The sequence below is a fragment of the Saimiri boliviensis genome, chromosome 11 (genome assembly GCF_048565385.1).
Source record: "Saimiri boliviensis isolate mSaiBol1 chromosome 11, mSaiBol1.pri, whole genome shotgun sequence".
In the NCBI taxonomy this organism is placed as follows: Eukaryota; Metazoa; Chordata; class Mammalia; order Primates; family Cebidae; genus Saimiri; species Saimiri boliviensis.
Genome location: NC_133459.1, coordinates 11,999,825 through 12,018,206, shown reverse-complemented (window position 1 = coordinate 12,018,206; position 18,382 = coordinate 11,999,825). Strand labels below are relative to the sequence as shown.

The window sequence follows — 18,382 nt, the reverse complement described above, 5'->3', positions numbered from 1 at the left end:
TGTGGTGGCACACGCCTGTAATCCCAGGACTTTGGAAGGCTGAGGTGCAGATCACCTGAGGTTGGGAGTTTGAGACCAGCCTGACCAACATGAGAAATTCTGTCTCTCCTAAAAGTACAAAAAAGTAGCCGGGAGTGGTGGTGCATGCCTGTGATCCCAGCTACTTGGGAGGCTGAGGCAGGAGAAACGCTTGAACCTGGGAGGCAGAGGTTGCAGTGAGTCACGATCACACCATTGCACTCCAGCCTGGGCACCCAGAGCAAAACTCTGTCTCAAAAAAAATGAAAAGAAAGAAGGTTTCTTTAGCTTTCTTATTTCAATTAGTTTGGGCATTGTGGCTAACGCCTATAATCCCAGCACTTTGGGAGGCTGAGGTGGTTGGATCATGAGGACAGGGTTTCTAAACCGGCCTGGCCAACATGGTAAAACCCTGTCTGTACTGAAAATACAAAAATTAGCGAGGTGTTGTGTGCACACCTGTACTCCCTGCTGCTCAGGAGGCTGAGGCAGGAGAATCACTTGAACCTGGGAGGCGGAGGTTGCAGTGAGCTGAGATCATGCCTTTGCGCTCTAGCCTGGGGAACTAGAACAAAACTCCATCTCAAAAAATATAAGATGAAGAATGCTGGGGATTCTGCTAAAAGAGAAAAGAAGAAAAAGATGCGTTTATTGAGCTAGCAGATGGTAGGCCCCATGCCCAGCCTTCAACGTGCATCATGTCATTGAATCTACGGGGGTCTCATAAGCTGGGTGGGAATGCTTCCCCTGCAGGGCAACTGGCCTCTTACCTAAGGTTTCTGCCCAACATCAGGCCCTGATCCTCAGCAGGGTCCTTCACTTGGGTGCCCTTTGTGTAAAGTTCTTAGCACAGGGAAGGTCACCTGTCATTTAGAGGCACTTGATCATTATCCACCCTCTGATGATGTGTGATTCCAAAGCACCCTGCGCTAGTCTTCCCTGATAGAGAAGGGAGGTGTTGTGGAAAGATCTCTCACCAATATGGCCCAGTTACACTGAAAAAGAATCACACTGTAATTGGAATGAGGAATAGAAATATTTTACAAGTGTTATGAAACCTCATCTCTACTGAAAATACAATAATTAGCTGGGCATGGTGGTACACGCCTTTAGTCCCAGCTACTCAGGAGGCTGAGGCAGAAGAATGGCTTTACCCTGGGAGGCAAAGATTGCAGTGAGCTGAGATCAAGCCACTGCACTCCAGGCACCAGAGTGAGACTCCAACTCAAAAAAAAAAAAAAAAAAAAAAAAATGCTGGTCACTGTGTACACCTGTAATCCCAGCTGAGTTGGGCAGATATCGAGGTCAGGGGTTTTGAGACCAGCCGGGCCAACATTGTGAAACCTCGTCTCTACTAAAAATACAAAAATTAGCATGGTGGCTCATGCCTGTAATTCCAGCTACTTGACAGGCTGAGGCAGGAGAATTGCTTGAACCCGGGAAAGGGAGGTTGCAGTGAGCCAAAATTGCCACTGGACTCCAGCCTGGGCAATAGAGCGAGACTCCATCTCAATAAAATAAAGTATCCCAGCCTTTGGTTAGTTTAGCTCATTTTTGATTCAAGATAACATTTGTTTGTTCAACTTTTGGAGAGATGATAAGGTCGGTCAGGCGTGGTGGCTCAAGCGTGTAATCCCAGCACTTTGGGAGGCCGAGGCGGGTGGATCACGAGGTCGAGAGATCGAGACCATCCTGGTCAACATGGTGAAACCCCGTCTCCACTAAAAATACAAAAAATTAGGTGGGCGTGGTGGCTCGTGCCTGTAATCCCAACTACTCAGAAGGCTGAGGCAGGAGAATTGCCTGAACCCAGGAGGCGGAGGTTGTGGTGAGCCGAGATCGCGCCATTGCACTCCAGCCTGGGTAACAAGAGCGAAACTCCGTCTCAAAAAAAAAAAAAAAAAAAAGAATGATAAGGTCATATTGCTGATTGTGTAAAATCTTATTTAACTCTGATAAACTGTTCAGCCAACGGAGTTTTCCTATCACTGGAGATTTCTCTAGGAATGCCCCATCAGAGAAATATTTTTTAGTGAGTTTTTTCGCTACTGTTGCAACAGTCTTTCTGTAAGGCAAAGCCTCCTTACATCCTGAAAACAGGCATACAATTGCAGGAATTTGATATCCCACTGAGCATGGCAATTGAAGGAAATCCACCTGCCGATCTTCAAATGCTCTAGCAGGTAGTAGAAATATACCACATGAAAGCTTATGAATCTTTTGGCTGTTGTGAGTTTCATTTGCCAGACACTGGTTATAATCCAAACGTACAGGTTAACACCAATCATCCCAGGCCGGGCGCAGTGGCTCACCCTTGTAATCCCAGCACTTTGGGAGGCAGAGGCAGGTGGATTACGAGGTAAGCAGTTCGAGACCAGCCTGACCAACATGGTGAAACTGTCTCTACTAAAAATAAAAAAAATTAGCTGGGCATGGTTCTGTACAACAGTAATCCCAGCTACTCAGAAGGCTGAGTCAGGAAAATTGCTTGAACCCGGGAGGCAGAGGTTACAGTGAGCTGAGATTGAGCCACTGCACTCCAGCCTGGGCGACAGAGCAAGACTCCATCTCAATTAAAAACAAACAAGCAAAAACCAATCATCCCAACACCTGTTTTCACAAATTCGACAATTTTTTCTACAACATGATGGACTGTGGAGTACAGAGCCTTTAATAGTGGCAACTTCAGGAACTCGGGAAGGATAAGGTGGCCATTGAGGCCATCAGTGAGTCCTCATTCGGGATTAAATGTGAATCCTTTCAGATACTATTTCAGTTATTCCAATTCAGGTGCACAGTATTGTTTATGGCACAAATTGTCATAAATAATTTGACGTGAAACAACTTAATCCAATTTCTTAAAACTCTGGTGGTAGCTGAGTTCACATAAAAGTCTGCTAATGCATTTCCTTGACATTTAGGTTCAATGTTATGAGTAGAAGCTTTAATTTTAACAACCACCTTTGGCCAGGCACGGTGGCTCATGCCTGTAATCCCAGCATTTTGGGAGGCTAAAGTGAGTAGATCTCTTGAGCTCAGGAGCTGGAGACCAGTCTGTGCAATACGACGAAGTCCCAACTCTACCTGAACTACAAATAATTAGCTGGACCAGGTGGCATGCACCTAGACTCCCAGCTACTCTGGGGGCTGAGTGGGGAGGATTGCTTGAGCCCAGGATGCAGAGGTTGGCAGTCAACCAAGATTGCATCACTGTACTCCAGCCTGGGTGATAGAGTGAGACTCTACCTCTTAAAAAAAAAAAAAGAAAAAGAAAAAGAAAAAAAGGCCGGGTGTGGTGGCTTACGCCTGTAATCCAAGCACTTTGGGAGGCTGAGGTGGGCGGATCATGAGGTTAGAATTCAAGACCAGCCTGGCCAACAGGGTGAAACCCCACCTCTAAAAAAAATTAATTAAATTTTTAAAAAAAGGAAAAAAAGAAATCTTTGAGGGCAAACATTGCTCACTCGTGTCCATATTTGATGTGCTTCTGCCAGAAGTGTTTACATATTTTGTAATTATCAATCCCTCCAAAGGCAATCTACTATTTGTAAAATTGTTAACTACTTTGTCTTCGACTATATGACAAGTTCTAGTAGAGGTATATATTACTGTGAGTTGTTCTGATATAAACTCTGAAATAAACACAAAAGAATTGACCAACTTTTAAAAGCAGGAATAATAAGCCAGTGTGGTGGCTCACGCCTGTAATCCCAGGGCTTTGGGAGGCTGAGGTGGGTGGTTCACAAGGTCAGTTCAAGACAGGCCTGGCCAACATGGTGAAACCCCACCTCTGCTGAAAGTACAAAAATTAGCCAGGTGTGTTAGCACGCACCTGTAGGACAAGCTATTCAGGAATCTGAGGCAGGAGAATTGCTTGAACCCAAGAGGCAGAGGTTGCAGTGAGTTGAGATTATGCCATTGCACTCTAGTCTGGGGGATAGAGTGGGACTCCATCTCCAAGAAAAAAAAAAAAAGAATATCAAATGTACCCTGTAAATATGCAAGTTTTATGTATCCATAATAATTTTAAAAATTGTTAAGACTAGGCACGGTGGTCCATGCCTATACTTTCAGCAGTTTGGGAGGCCAGGACAGGAGGAACACTTGAGACTAGGAGTGTGAGATCAACCAGGTCAAGAGTCAGCCCAGGTTCACCTGAGTGAAGCATCAGAGAACTTCCTGGCCCACATGGGCTGCATACATGTAGGTCAGCACCCTGGACAGGTTCCTCTTTTGTTTTATCTCAGTGTAAAGTTTTTTTCTTTTATAAAGACGGGGTGTCACCATGTTGGTCAGGCTGGTCTTGAACTCCCGACCTCTGGTGATCCGCCCACCTTTGCCACCAAAGTGCTTGGATTACAGGTGTGAGCCACCATGCCCAGCCTTTCAGCATGGTTTCTTAATATCTAAAAATGGAGAATTAATATCACTGATACATAATTCATCAAACATATTTTAACCAAAAATATATAATGCTTTTAAGTAAATAAAAACACATACAATATTATAATAAGACTTTTATATTAAGGAATGCTGCATCATGATAACTATCTTTTTTTAAAAATACTTTAAGTTCTGGGCTACATATGCAGAACATGCAGGTTTGTTACGTAGGTATACACATGCCATGGTGGTTTGCTGCATCCATCAACCCCTCATCAACATTAGGTATTTCTCCTAATGCTATTCCTCCATTATCCCCCCACCCCCTGCTATCCCTTCCCCACCCCTATCCCCCAACCCCACAACAGGCACCTGTGAGTGATGTTCCCCTCCCTGTGTCCATGTGTTCTCATTGCTCAACATGCGCGAGAACATGTTCACACTTACACGTGAGAACATGCAGTGTTTAGTTTTCCGTTCTTGTCAGCTTGCTGAAAATGACGGTTTACAGCTCTCTCCATCACATCTTTGAAAGCCCTGACAAAAAAAGCGATGGGGAAAGGATTTCCTATTTAATAAATGGTGTTAGGAAAACTGGCTAGCCTTATGCAGAGAGCTGAAACTGGATCCCTTTCTTACACTTTATGCAAAAATTAACTCCAGATGGATTAAAGATTTAAACATCAGATCTAACCCTATAAAAAAAAAAAAAAACCTAGAAGAAAACCTGGGCAATACCATTCAGGACATAGGCATGGGCAAGGACTTCATGACTCAAACACCAAAAGCAATGGCAACAAAAGCCAAAATAGACAAATGGGATCTAATTGTACTAAAGAGCTCTGTACGACAAAAGAAACTAACATTAGAGTGAACCGACCACTGACAGAATGGGAAAAAATTTTCGAAATCTACCCATCTGATAAAGGGCTAATATCCAGAATCTATAAAGAACTTAAAACAAATTTACAGGAAAAAACAAACCCCTCCAAAAAGTGGGCAAACGATATGAATAGACACTTCTCAAAAATAGGACAGTTATACAGCTAACAAACGTATGAAAAAAGCTCATCATCACTGGTCATTAGAGAAATGTGAATCAAAACAACATTGAGATACCATCTCATACCATTCTAAGTGGTGTTTCTTGATAAGAGAAGGGAGATGTTATTTATGAGAAGATATCTCATTGATACGAATTAGTTTTCCAAAAGATGTATTTTTCTATTAATGTGGGCTAGAAATACTTAGAATATGCTGTATGCATTTTTCCAAAAGGGAAATTGGACCCAAGTGCTTTAATTCAGTAAAACCCACTAGCCATCATGAGGACAGGCATGGGGTGGTGATGTCACGAGGCTCCTGCAATACGCACTATGGCCATTCCCTTCAAGGTCAGGGGGCAGCCCCTTGTGCAGTGAAGCCGTTCCCTGGCAGGGCCAGTGAACAGGAACAGATTCCTCTAGATCTGCCCATTTGGGGTCAGCTGAGTCTCAGTACCTGAGGCGCGGCGAGGGATCCTGAAAAGAGGGTAGACTTCAGTAGCTCACCATTACTGCCCACACAGAATGTTCCAGGCCCCAAGTGTGCATCTTTTGTGGATGAACTTAGTGAACAGGCACGGGAGAATTAAGGAAGAACTAGATGAGAAGTGGAGGAGGGGTGGGAATTAATCAAAATGATCAAATTTCACTCTGGATGCCTTGACTTCCTACAGCTGAACCTCAGTCACAACTTAGTACCTCTCATCAGTAACTAGAGATTTCTGATGTATAAATGGCTGACATTTTTTTAATAACCACCCTCGCAGGGATTAACTCATGCCATCAATCTATAACTTCAGGTTCTATTTCTAACTCTAGGACAAAAGTCCCTGAAGGCCTCATGGACGCCCAGTCACCCAGTACTGCTCCCTGCTGAGTCACTGTTGCTTTATCCACTGACAGTGAGCACCTGCCTGAAACGCACAGCTCTGTCTTCCTTTAAGATGCACCTGACCGGGCTAGGCTGCCCATGCCTGTAAACCCGGCACTGTGGAAGGCCGAGGTGGGCAGATCACTTGAGGTCAGGAGTGACCTCAAGGAGGCCAGCCTTGCCAAGCTCATGAAACCCTGTCTCTACCAAAAAAAAAAAACAAACAAACAAAAAACAATTAACCGGGTGTGGTGGCGCACATCCATAACACCAGCTACTCAGGAGGCTGAGGCAGGAGGATCACTTAAACCCAGGAGGCGAAGGTTGCAGTGAGCTGAGATTCTGCCACTGCACTTGGGCCTGAGTGATAGAGCGAGACCCTGAGTCAAAAAAAAAAGCACCCACGTCCTTGATTTTAGGGCCCAAGTGTCCGTAAGGGCGAGTATCCAACCCCCTTAACCAGGCCTTCCCTAGGAGCAAGGATGGAACTCCAGTTTCTCAGACGGCCATGCACCACAGGAAGGGCAGGGGTCAAGCCCAAAGAAGACCCTCTGGGGCCGCCTTACTTCTCTGAGGACACGCATCAGCTCAGCCCAAATCAGGGTGAGGATCTCCCAACTGACATGACCCCTGCTGTCAAGACTCTTCAGAGGGGCAGGGTGCGTCTCCTGGCCTGCCTCGCTCAGCCCGCCTGTGTGACACAGCAGGCCTTTCAGAGCCTTCACAGGCCTCATTTCCGTAAAACTAGGAAGTGGTGAGCCGGGAGCCGCGGCTCAGGGCAGACAGGATGACCCTGAGTTGCGTGTCCTGAATCCCACAGTCCTGTAAGAGGAGGCTCTCAAGACTAGCTAGCAGCAGCTTTCTCTAGCAGGGCTCCCAGGGGCTCGAGATAGCTGGTCCACGTTGCTGGTCACCCAAATACAAGTTTGTTCCCATCAGTAGATGATGGTCAGCATTCAAGGTGCTGTATGATGAAGACTCAGATCATTGCTGGGCACAGTGGCTTGCACCTGTAATCCTAGCACTTTGGGAGGCTGAGGCAGGCAGATCACCTGAGGGCGGGAGTTTGAGACCAGCCTGACCAACATGGAAAAACCCCATCTCTACTAAAAACACAGGCCGGGCACAGTGGCTCCAGCCTGTAATCCCAGCACTTTGGGAGGCCGAGGCGGGTGGATCACCAGGTCAAGAGATGGAGACCATCCTGGTCAACATGGTGAAACCCCGTCTTTACTAAAAATACAGAAAATTAGCTGGGCATGGTGGCGCGTGCCTGTAATCACAGCTATTCAGGAGGCTGAGGCAGGAGAATTGCCTGAACCCAGGAAGCAGAGGTTGCGGTGAGCCAAGATCGCGCCATTGCACTCCAGCCTGGGTAACAAGAGCGAAACTCCGTCTCAAATAAATAAATAAATTAAATTAAATTAAATAAAAAGCAGGCAAGATCACTCCTAATCCATGAATTATTAGCCATTGCTCCACTAAACTCTAACAGCACTGTGAAATATTACGGACGGCAATCTCAGATCTCCACTTTTTTGAGAAAAAAAAAAAAAAAAAAAGTCTTCTCAGCCAGGAGCGGTGGCTCATGCCTGTAATCTCAGCACTTTCAGAGGCGGAGGTGGGTGGATCATAAGGTCAGGAATTGGAGACCAGCCTGGTCAATCAATATGGTGAAACCCGGTCTCAAAAATAATCCCAGCCACTCGGGAGCCCGAGGCAGGAGAATCGCTTGAACCCCAGGGGACAGAAGTGCAGTGAGCTGAGATCATGCCACTTGCACTCCAGCCTGGGGGACAGAGTGAAACTGTCTCAAAATTTAAAAAGGTCTGGTGCAGTGGCTCATGCCTATAAACCTACCACTTTGGGAGGCCAAGATGGGTAGATCACGTGAGGTCAGGAGTTCAAAACAAGCCTGACCAACATGGTGAAACCTGGTCTCTTCTAAAAATGCAAAAAAAATTAGCCGGATGTGATGGTGGGCACCTGTAGACCCAGCTACTGGGGAAGGGGGATGGGGGGGGGGCGCTGAGGCCCGAGAATCACTTGAATTCGGTAGGCGGAGCTTGCTGTGAGCCAAGAGCCTGCCACTGCACTCCAGCCTGGGTGACAGAGCGACACTCCTGTCCCCCCAACCCCCACCAAAAAAGAAATGCCTTTGCAACCTAAAGGTTGAAAACAATGGGAATGGGAGTTTCCTATGGTCCCACACAGCCCACAATCTCAGTTCCATCAGTGAACCCAGTTAGGAGACTAAAGGGACTCCCTAAATTAGGTTCCATTGTTGCAGGACTTCCTTAGTTCGGCTGAAGACTGGGTCCTTGTTCGTCCCATGGCCACAAAAATTCAGGCTTGCAGACGGTTTGAAGGGTGAGTAAAGCAGGATTATACGGCATGAAAAGGAAAAAGACGGAACAGGAACTCTCCTCAATGCCAGACTCCACCGCCATGCGGAGAGAGCTACTCCCGAAGCTCCACCCCGCTGCGCGTTCCAACAGTGTGCAGGCTGGTGAGAGATTCTCCAGGCTGGTGGGAGATTCTCCGGGGACCCCCCAACCACATGGCTATCTCACCATTATGTTCATTTAAAAACAGCCGGGAGCAATGGCCTCTCACCCATTTTACAGGTGCACGCCTGTAACCTCAGCACTCTGGGAGGCCAAGGCAGGTGGATCACCTGAGATCAGGAGTTTGAGACCAGCCTGGCCAACATAGCAAAACCACATCTCTACTTAAAAAAAAAAAAAAAAATTAGGCGGGTGTAGTGGTGCCTGCCTGTAATCCCAGCTACTCAGGAGACTGAGGCAGGAAAATTGCTTGAACTCAGGAGGCAGAGGTTGAACTCATGAGGCCATAAGCCGAGATCACGCCATTGCACTCCAGCCTGGGTAACGAGAGCGAAACTCCGTCTCAAAAAAAAAAAAAATAAAATAAAAAATTAAAAAATTAAAAATAAAAGAACCAGGCATGGTAGCTCATGCCTATAATCCCAGCACTTTGGGAGGCCCAGGTGGGTGGATTACCTGAGGTCAGGAGTTTAAGACCAGCCTGACCAACATAGTGAAACCCTGTCTCTACTACAAATACAAAAATTAGCTGGGCGTGGTGGTGCATGCCTGTAATCCCAGCTACTTGGGAGGTTGAGGCAGGAGAATACCCTAAACCCAGGAGGTGGAGGTTGCAGTGAGCCGGGGCAACAAAAGGGAAACTGTCTGCAAACAAACAAACAAGAATGGGAGGAAATTGATTACAGTAACCAAATTTCATTTAAATGCCTTGATTTGCTGGAGCTGAATCTTACTGATTGCAAGACTCAGTGCCTTTTGGTTTTTTTTCATCAATAACTGAAGATTCCTGAGGCTTCAACTGGAAAACAGGTTACTTGATAATAAGGGCACCAGACAGCTTCCACTCAGTTTCCCTTTATTTCTGTTTCTTGGCAACCATCCATGCAAAGGCAACTCCCTCAGGCATTTGCAAGCCTGAATTCCACTCTAGACACTCAGATTCCCGTTTTTGACTCTATAGGATACAGATCCCCGAAGTCTCATCCAATCCATGTCAGTGTTTCCCCAAGTCCAGCCCCTGGTTCATCACTTTTCCTTTTCCACTTTCAGAGCCGTGTCTGGAACGATGGGTTCTGTGCTCCCTGGAGGAAGTGCCTAAGACCTACGTTTTAGTCTCCAAGTGTCCAGAAGAAAGCATTTGATACATCCACGCAAACAGGCAGATATTCAACAGCTGCATTGATTTACCTCCAGGTCATAAAATGCCCTGTGGCCACAGTGAGGGCAGCAGGTGGTACAGAACAAGACCCTGTTGGTCTGCCTCAAGTCCTTCACTCTCCCCATCAGCTCAGCCCCCAGTTGGGCAAACCTCCACCGGCAGAGAGCACCAGAAGCATCATAACTCTCCCGTGGGGCGGGATACAGCTCCAGGCGTAAGTTGTTCAGTCTGATTGTGTGGGACAGCAGGTTCTCCAGGGTGGCCATGGAGATGGGATTTCCACGAAAGCTGAAGGTGGTGAGCTCAAAGCAGCGGCTTAAGGCAGGCAGGATGGCATTGACTTGGGAGTCTTCGATCCCACAGTCATCTAAGTCCAGGGACTCCAGGGTGGCTGCCACTTTTTCTAGCAGAAGTTGGAGAGGCACAAGACTCATATTGGCCAGGCTGATGCCACTCAGGTCCAGGGTCATTAGTTGACTGATGCTGGGGGACTGGGACAGATGCCTCAAGTCCGATTCCGAAAGCACACAGTTCGTTATTGCGAGGGTCTTTAACGGGGTCTTCAGACAGCTGGGGAGAGAGCAAGAAGTTAGTTCTGGGGAATCATAGGGGTGAGTGAAGGGTGGTGGGGGATGACTTCAAGGTGATGGACGAAGACCATTTTGCCCAAGCCCAAGGTCATTCTGATTGATAGTCAACATTTAGGATGCTGCGTGATGAAGAACTTTGCCACTGAGGTCAAGTCCATCTTAGGCCTGATGCAGTAACTCACACCTGTAATCCGAGCACTTTGGGAGGCTGAGATGGGTGGATCACTTGAGGTCAGGAGTTCGAGAACAGCCTGACCAAATGATGAAACCACATCTCTACTAAAAATGCAAAAATCAGCCAGGCGTGGTGGCAGGCGCCTGTAATTTCAGCTACTTGGGAGGTTGAGGCAGGAGAATCACAAGAACCCAGGAAGTGGAGGTTGCAGTAAGCAGAGATTATGCTGCTGCACTCCAGCCTTAGTAACAGAGTGAGACTGTGTCTAAAAAAAAAAAAGAAAAGAAAAACAAAGAAAAATTTCATTTCCTCCTGAGTCTTTTCACCATCATTTATAGGAATGGATCAAGTTCACAGAATCCCTGAAGCTCCCTTTACTCATCCTTCAGGGATAAAAACACATCTCTGGGCCACGGGAGCCCAGAGGGGACACAGGCTTACGGACAAACCCAGGCGGGATTCTGCAACATCAGCTGGGGTGCCCAGGCTGCAGGAGTCCCTGACACGCCTGTCTAATCCGCAAACCATTTATCACTTTCACCAGTCTTTGTGCCTACTCTCTGACCTTCTGTTTCCTAGGTAATTAATTCACCTGGAGCTCAAAACAATCTATTGTGACCGGGAATTAGAGATGAGGTAATCCTAGCACTTTGGGAGACTGAGGTGGGTGGATCACCTGAGGTCAGGAGTTCAAGACCAGCCTGGCCATCATGGTGAAACCCCACCTTAAAAAAAAAGGGGGGAAAAAAAAAAAGAGATGAGATCATTTGTGTTCCCCAAGCTGTTGAGCACAGAGCTTGTATTATTCTGAAACGTGCAGGTTTGATGAGCATTCCCCTCTTCAGTGCCCACTTCACTCCCCCACTTCCCAACATCTTTTTAAAACTAATCTCGTTTGGCCTGGCATGGTGGCTCACGCCTGTAATCCCAGCACTTTCGAAGGCCAAGGCCAGGAGTTCGAGACCAACCTGACCAACATGGTGAAACTTGGTCTTTACGTAAAATACAACACTTAGCCGGGTGTGGTGGCGAGTGCCTGTAATCCCAACTACTCAGGAGACTGACAGGAGAATCCTTTGAACCCGGGAGGCGGAGGTTGCAGTGAGCCGAGATTGCACCACTGCATCCAGCCTGGGTGACAGATCGAAACTCTGTCTCAAACATAAATAAGTAAATAAATAAACAAACAAATAAAAATTATCTTGTTTGAGCTGGGCATGTTTGCTCATGCCTGTAATCCCAGCACTTTGGGAGGCTGAAGCAGGGGGATCACGTGAGCTCAGGAGTTTGAGACCAGCCTGGCCAATATGGTAAAGCCTAGTCTCTACTAAAAATACAAAAATTAGCCAGGTGTGGTGGCCCACACCTGTAATCCCAGGTGCTCAGGAGACTGAGGCAGGAGAATCACTTGAACCCGGGAGGTACAGGTTGCAGTAAGCCAAGATCACGCCACTGCACTCCCCCTGGGCAATCAAGTGAAATTTCATTTCAAAAAAAAAAATTTATCTTGTTTGTTTTTATTTTTATTAATTCCTATTTTTAGTCAGCAGTCTTGCTGTGTTACCCAGTCTGCTCTAAAACTTCTGGGCTCAACTTATCCTCTTTCCTCAGGCTCTCAAAGTGCTAGGATTACAGGCATGGGCCACCATGCCTGACCTATTTTTCATCATCTTAACTTAGACACGCGTCCTCAGGAGGAATTCACAAACAGAGCCTCCCTAGAGCTGAACCCTTCAGTAGCCAGCTTCCTAGCATGGCAGCCTCTCCATAGCATCTACCCCCACTGATCCCTCTGCCTTTATTGGAATGGTTGTGTGATACCCATTTCAGGACAGAGCCGCCCACAGGGGAATGCATGGACATTCCACTGTCCCCTTCACCGTCACCTCCTCATAGGCGGTCACAGTAGATGCCCACTAGCGTTTACTGTGACCTGGCAAGGCTCTGCTGCGGTCTGCAGAGAAAGCTCACCATCCTTCCTCACCTGAGCAGCTGGGCCAGATGGCCTTCGAGGAAAGAAACACAGTTCATATACAGCTTTTGGAGGTGGTGCAGCTTGAGGAACTGAGAGGTGACCTGGGTAACAAACTCCTCCTTCTGTTCTGGGGAAAAGTAGAAAGGGACGTCGACGTTGGAGAGAGCGAGCTTGTGAAGATTCCTCATCTGGCCCAGGTATGGGGTAAACTCTGCCAGGTCGGGCAGTCGCCACCTACAATTCACTTCCGCCTCCTGGATACACTCTGGGTTCACCATATTCAGGATGTTTTGGACTTTGTGGAGGGGCGTTCCCAAGACTTTCAGCTTCTTACAGCACAGGTGTAGTAAACCTTCCCTCTGCTTGACCCACAGAAAGAGGCAGGTGAGGCATTCATCCAGAGTCCTGTTCTGGAGGCAAAGGTCTACGAACACAGTCAAGCGCTGCTGTCCTCTCATCACTGAACAGTCCTGAGCTGGTTTTCTCTTCCTCGTGGCATCTGGTAAGTACCCGCGGGCCATGGCCTCAGACCACACCATCCAGAAGTTCTCACTGACATCCCGTAAATCCAGGACTTGAAGTTTCCTTCCTCTGTGGGAAGATAGAGAGGCTGAGAATGTAAGCGGTCACTGCTGAACGTCAGCTTCACATCCTGCACGCCAGCTGCGCCCCTCCCTGCTTTTTTCTTTCCCTGACTTTTCTCCACCCTGCTGTCCCCTTGGAGCCTGTTCAATTCCACTTTCTCTTTATTCTGAGAATAGGTCTCCCTCCGTCGCCCAGGCTGGAGTGCAGTGGTGAGATTTCAGCTCACGGCAACTTCTACCTCCTGGGTTCAAGTGATTCTCCTGCCTCAACCTCCCAAGCACCTGGGATGACAGGTACTCACCACTATGCCCAGCTAATATTTGTATTTTTAGTAGAGTCAGAATTTCACCACGTTGGCCAGGCTGGTTTCAAACTCCTGACCACAGGTGATCCACACTCCTCAGCGTCCCAAATGCTGAGATTACAGGTGTGAGCGTCCGTGCCCTGCTCAGTTCCCACTTTTAGTGGTGCCCTTCATTGCCACTAAGAGAGAGGTTCCTGTGACCTCCACGGACCCTGCGTGATGAGCAGTCCTTTCCCTGAGGAGCTGGGCAATGGCCAAGGCCTCACTGAGCTTTCTCATCAGCCCATCAGAAGCCTGTGGGCTCCCCATTGGGCCTCCCCACTCCTCACAACCTAGCTCTTCCTTCTCTGGACACCTGGGCCCTCCCTACCTGCCCATCTGGGCCACCTCACCTGAGACGAACCCCCTGGGTCAGCAGTGCATCAAGTCCATGGAGCACAGCTTGGAAGGTCTCCAGGCAAGGCGTCTTCATCAGGGACCCCAGAGGGAGGCGGGGGAAGGGCCAGGCCTGCACCATCGCCTTCAGGGCCTCACAGTGTCTCCTGCTGAAGGCCTCTATGAACAGCGGGGGGAAAAGTTCCGTGGGCAGCTCCTCCAGGGTGCAGACGGCCAAGGCCTGGTCCCTCAGCAGCTTCCGTCCCACCAGCTCCAGGAGTCTGGGTGGAGTCCAGATGCTCATCTTCACCAACCTGCAAGGAAAACTTCCAGAGGACAAATGCAGAGAAAGAGCATCACTCTCAGACCAAGCCCATGCAATCTCATCCTCTCCTAGGGCCAAAGTCAGTGCTCTGGCAATGGTGAAAGAGTTTTTCTTCGTTTTCTTCAATTCTACTCTGTGCTCAGTGGCCACAAAGCTAGCGTTCTGTCTCTGCTGTCATTAGCACCAGCTTTTCTCAAGCAGTGAGGAGGCAGGACCACCACTAGCCCTTCCTTTCCAGCCAGTGTTCCATCCACCGAGTAGTGAGTATGGGGGAGCCTGAAGCCTAACCCCTCCCACCGTTGGGGGAAATTTCTAATTACTCAGGGTTCTAAAACAATGAGAATGTTATGTCCCAAGCCCTGCATGCCAACATTCACAGTTCCTACAAATAAGATGGTTGGGAACATTCACTGGTCACTCCTACAATGGGTTTTTCTATTTGATTTCTTTGTAGTAGTTAAGCTTACTTCTCTATTTGTCTTTCCCTTTCTCTCTCACTTTCTTCTTTTCCTGTTTTCCTCCCTTCTGTCTTCCTTTCTTTTCTTTTCTTTCTTTTTTCTTTTTTTTCTGATAGGGTCTTGCTCTGTCACCCAGGCTGGAGTGGCTGGAGTACAGTGGTGCCATCTCAGCTCAGTGCAGTAGTGACCTCCCAGGCTCTAAGGATTCTTCCACCTCAGTCTCCCAAGTAGCTAGGACCACAGTCCTGCATCAACACTCCCAGCTAATCTTTGATTTTTTGACCTCCTGTAAAGACAGCGGGTTTCGCTCTGTTTTCCACGCCGGTCTTGAACTCCTAGACTCAAGCAAATCACTCACATTGGCCTCCCAAAATTCTGGGATTATAGGCCTGAGCCTCCACGCCTGGCCTCATTATTTAAAATTTCAGTGAGAAATTTTTAAAGCTATGTGACAGTATTATGGATCATTTGCAAGACAGAGATGTTTCCAGTACACATCTCTTAGACATGTTAAAAATGACCCACTTTAGATAGGCGCAGTGACTCACACCTGTAATCTCAACACTTTGGGAGGCTGAGGCAGGTGGATCATGAGGTTAGGAGTTCAAGATCAGCCTGGCCAACACAATGAAACCTCATCTCTACTAAAAATACCAAAAAAAAAAAAAAAAAAAAAAAAAGTTAGCGTGGCATGGTGGCAGGCGCCTGTAGTCCAAGTTACTTGGGAGGATGAGGTAGGACAATCACTTAAACCAGAAAGTCAGAGGTTTCAGTGAGCCGAGATCATTCCATTGCACTCCAGCCTGGGCAACAGAGCAAGATTCTGTCTCAAGAAAAAAGAAAAAACTTCTGAATGTTGAAATGACAGAAACCACGGCACAAATCAACATTTTTGGAATAAAGACAAAACTGCATTTAGAGGAAAATTCAAAGCCCAGATCCTTTCATCTGGAAAAACAGGCATGAGCCACTGCACCTAGCCTGCTCTAAACATATTATTAAGGAATAGAATGGGGTTGGGAATGGCATCTCACGCCCACAATCCCAACTTGTTGGGAGGCTGAGCTGGGTGGATCATCTGAGGTCAAGAGTTCAAGGCCTCCATGAACAGCGGTGGGGAAAAGCCTGGCCAAAATGACGAAACCTCATGTCCACTAAAAAGACACAATTTATCTGTGTGTGGTGGCTAGCACCTTTAATCCCAGCTATTGGAGAGGCTGAGGAGGAGGAATCGGGAGGAGGAGGTTGTATTGAGCCAATCATGCCATTGCACTTTAGCCTGGAGACAAGAGCAAAACTGGTCTCAAAAAAAAAAAAAAAAAATTGAAGGTCTGGCATGAGTGGCTTATGCCTGTAATCCCAGCACTTTGGGAGGCAAAGGTGGGTGGATCACCTGAGGTTGGGAGTTCAAGGCCTGGCCAGCATGAAGAAACCCCATCTCTATTAAAAATACAAAAACTTAGCCAGGTGTAGTGGTACATGCCTGTAATCCCAGCTACTCTGGAGGCTGAGGCAGGAGAATCACTTGAACCCGGGAGGGGGAGGTTGCAGTGAGCCAAGATGGAGCCACTGTGCTCCAGCCTGGGTGATACAGTGAAACTCCATCGCAAAAAAAAAAAAAAAAAAAAAAAAAAGGAAAAAGAAAATATTTGATTAGATTCCTTAAGTTTTCCTAACCCCAGTTAATCCTGATTGAATTGTTGGCTTTCTTACAGATTAACTGAACAAATTAGATTTTCATTCATTAAAGTGAAAGAATTAGGGATAGGGTGAAAGTCTAGGACTCATTCACTGATTTGCTCCACAAACATGGAGTTTTACTAATATGTGACCTTCATAGTCCTAACTGTGAGATAGGGAGGGGTTTAACCTCTTTCTGACAGAAGACCATTCAGATTTCATGGTCATTCTCATGTGGCCATTTTTAAACTGATGGTAAAATTACACCCAGAATAATTTATGGCCACTGTGGGAATTATTGGAAACCTTTAACACTGTTTTTCTAACAAAACCACAACTGCCGGATTAAACTGTCTAAATGGGATGTTGGCATGTAGAGGCTTCTAAACTCTCTTTCTCCCCCTTTTTGTGGGGGTTGGGATTGGCCTACTGATTTCAATTGCTTGGATTTTCTTAACTGTTTGGTTAAGATTTTTTTGGTGGGGTTGTTTTTGGACAGGATCTCATTGTATTGCCCAGGCTAGAGTACAGCAGTGCTGTGAGCACGGCTCACTGCAACCTCAATTTTCCAGGCTCAAGGGATTCTCCCATGTGAGCCACCCCAACAGCTGGGACTACAGATGCCTGCCATCATGACTATTATTTTAAAGAAGTTTTTGTAGAGGCCGGGCACCGGTGGCTCATGGCTATAATCCCAGCATTTTAGGAGGCCAAGACGGGTGGATAACTTGAGGTCAGGAGTTCGAGACCAGCCTGGTCAACATGGTGAAACTCCACCTCTACTAAAAACACAAAAATTAGCTGAGCAATGTGGCAGGTGGCTGTAATCCCAGCTACTCGGGAGATTGAGGCAAGAGAATAGCTGGAGCCTGGGAGGCAGAGTGAGACTGCAGTCTCACTTCCAGTGAGCCGAGATCACACCACTGTGATCCAGCCTGGGCAACAGAGTGAGACTCTAACCCCTCAACGCCCCAAAAAATATTTTGTAGAGATGGGGGTTTGCCATGTTGCCCAGATTGGTCTTGAATCCCTAGGCTGAAATGATCCTCCCACCTTGGCCTCGCAAACTTCTGGGTTATAAGCATGAGTTTCTGCTCCCACCAAGAATTTTTTTTTTTTTTTTTTGGTCCCCCAGGCTAGAGTGCAATGACAGGATCTCGGCTCACTGCAACCTACGCCTCCCAGGTTCAAGGGATTCTCTTGCCTCGACCTCTTGAGTAGGGATAACAGGCACCCACCACTGTGCCCAGCTAATTTTTGTATTTCTAGTAAAGACAAGATTTTGCCAAGTTGGTCACGCTGGCCTCAGCCTCCCAAAGTGCTGAAATTACAGGCATGAGCCACCATGCCCAGCTTTTTTTTCTTTTTGACATGGAGTTTTGCTCTTGTTGCCCAGGCTGGAGTGCAATGGCAAGATCTCGGCTCACACAACCTCTGCCTCCCAGGTTCAAGTGACTCCTCTTCCTCAGCTTCCCGAGTAGCTGGGATTACAGGCATGTGCCACCAGGCCCAGCAAATTATATATTATTATTATTATTTTTTAGTAGAGACGGGGTTTTGCCCTGTTGACCAGGCTGGTCTAGAACACCCAACCTCAGGTGATCTGCTTGCCCCGGCCTCCCAAAGTGCTAGGATTACGGGTGTGAGGCCTGAGCCTACCCTGTAAGAATTTTGAAATGACATAAACCATAGCACAAATCAAAATTTTTGAAATAAAGACAAAACTGCATTGTTTTTTTTTTTTTTTGAGACGGATGCTCAGTCTGTGGCCCAGGCTGGAGTACAGTGGCACCGTGTCAGCTCACTGCCACCTCTGTCTTCTGGGTTCAAATAATTCTGCTTCAGCCTCCCTAGTAGCTGGAATTACAGGTGAC

General features: G+C 47.3%; 1 protein-coding gene across 1 annotated transcript; it reads right to left on the bottom strand.

Moving 5' to 3' along the window:
• Positions 1–10,049: 10,049 nt before the first annotated feature.
• LOC141580374 (PRAME family member 20-like) lies at positions 10,050–14,349 on the bottom strand. The gene is made up of 3 exons (XM_074381478.1): positions 14,063–14,349; positions 12,791–13,372; positions 10,050–10,611 (listed from the first exon to the last, which is right to left on the bottom strand). The coding sequence occupies exons 1-3, from the start codon at positions 14,347–14,349 to the stop codon at positions 10,050–10,052; spliced, it is 1,431 nt and encodes a 476-aa protein (XP_074237579.1).
• Positions 14,350–18,382: the final 4,033 nt, after the last annotated feature.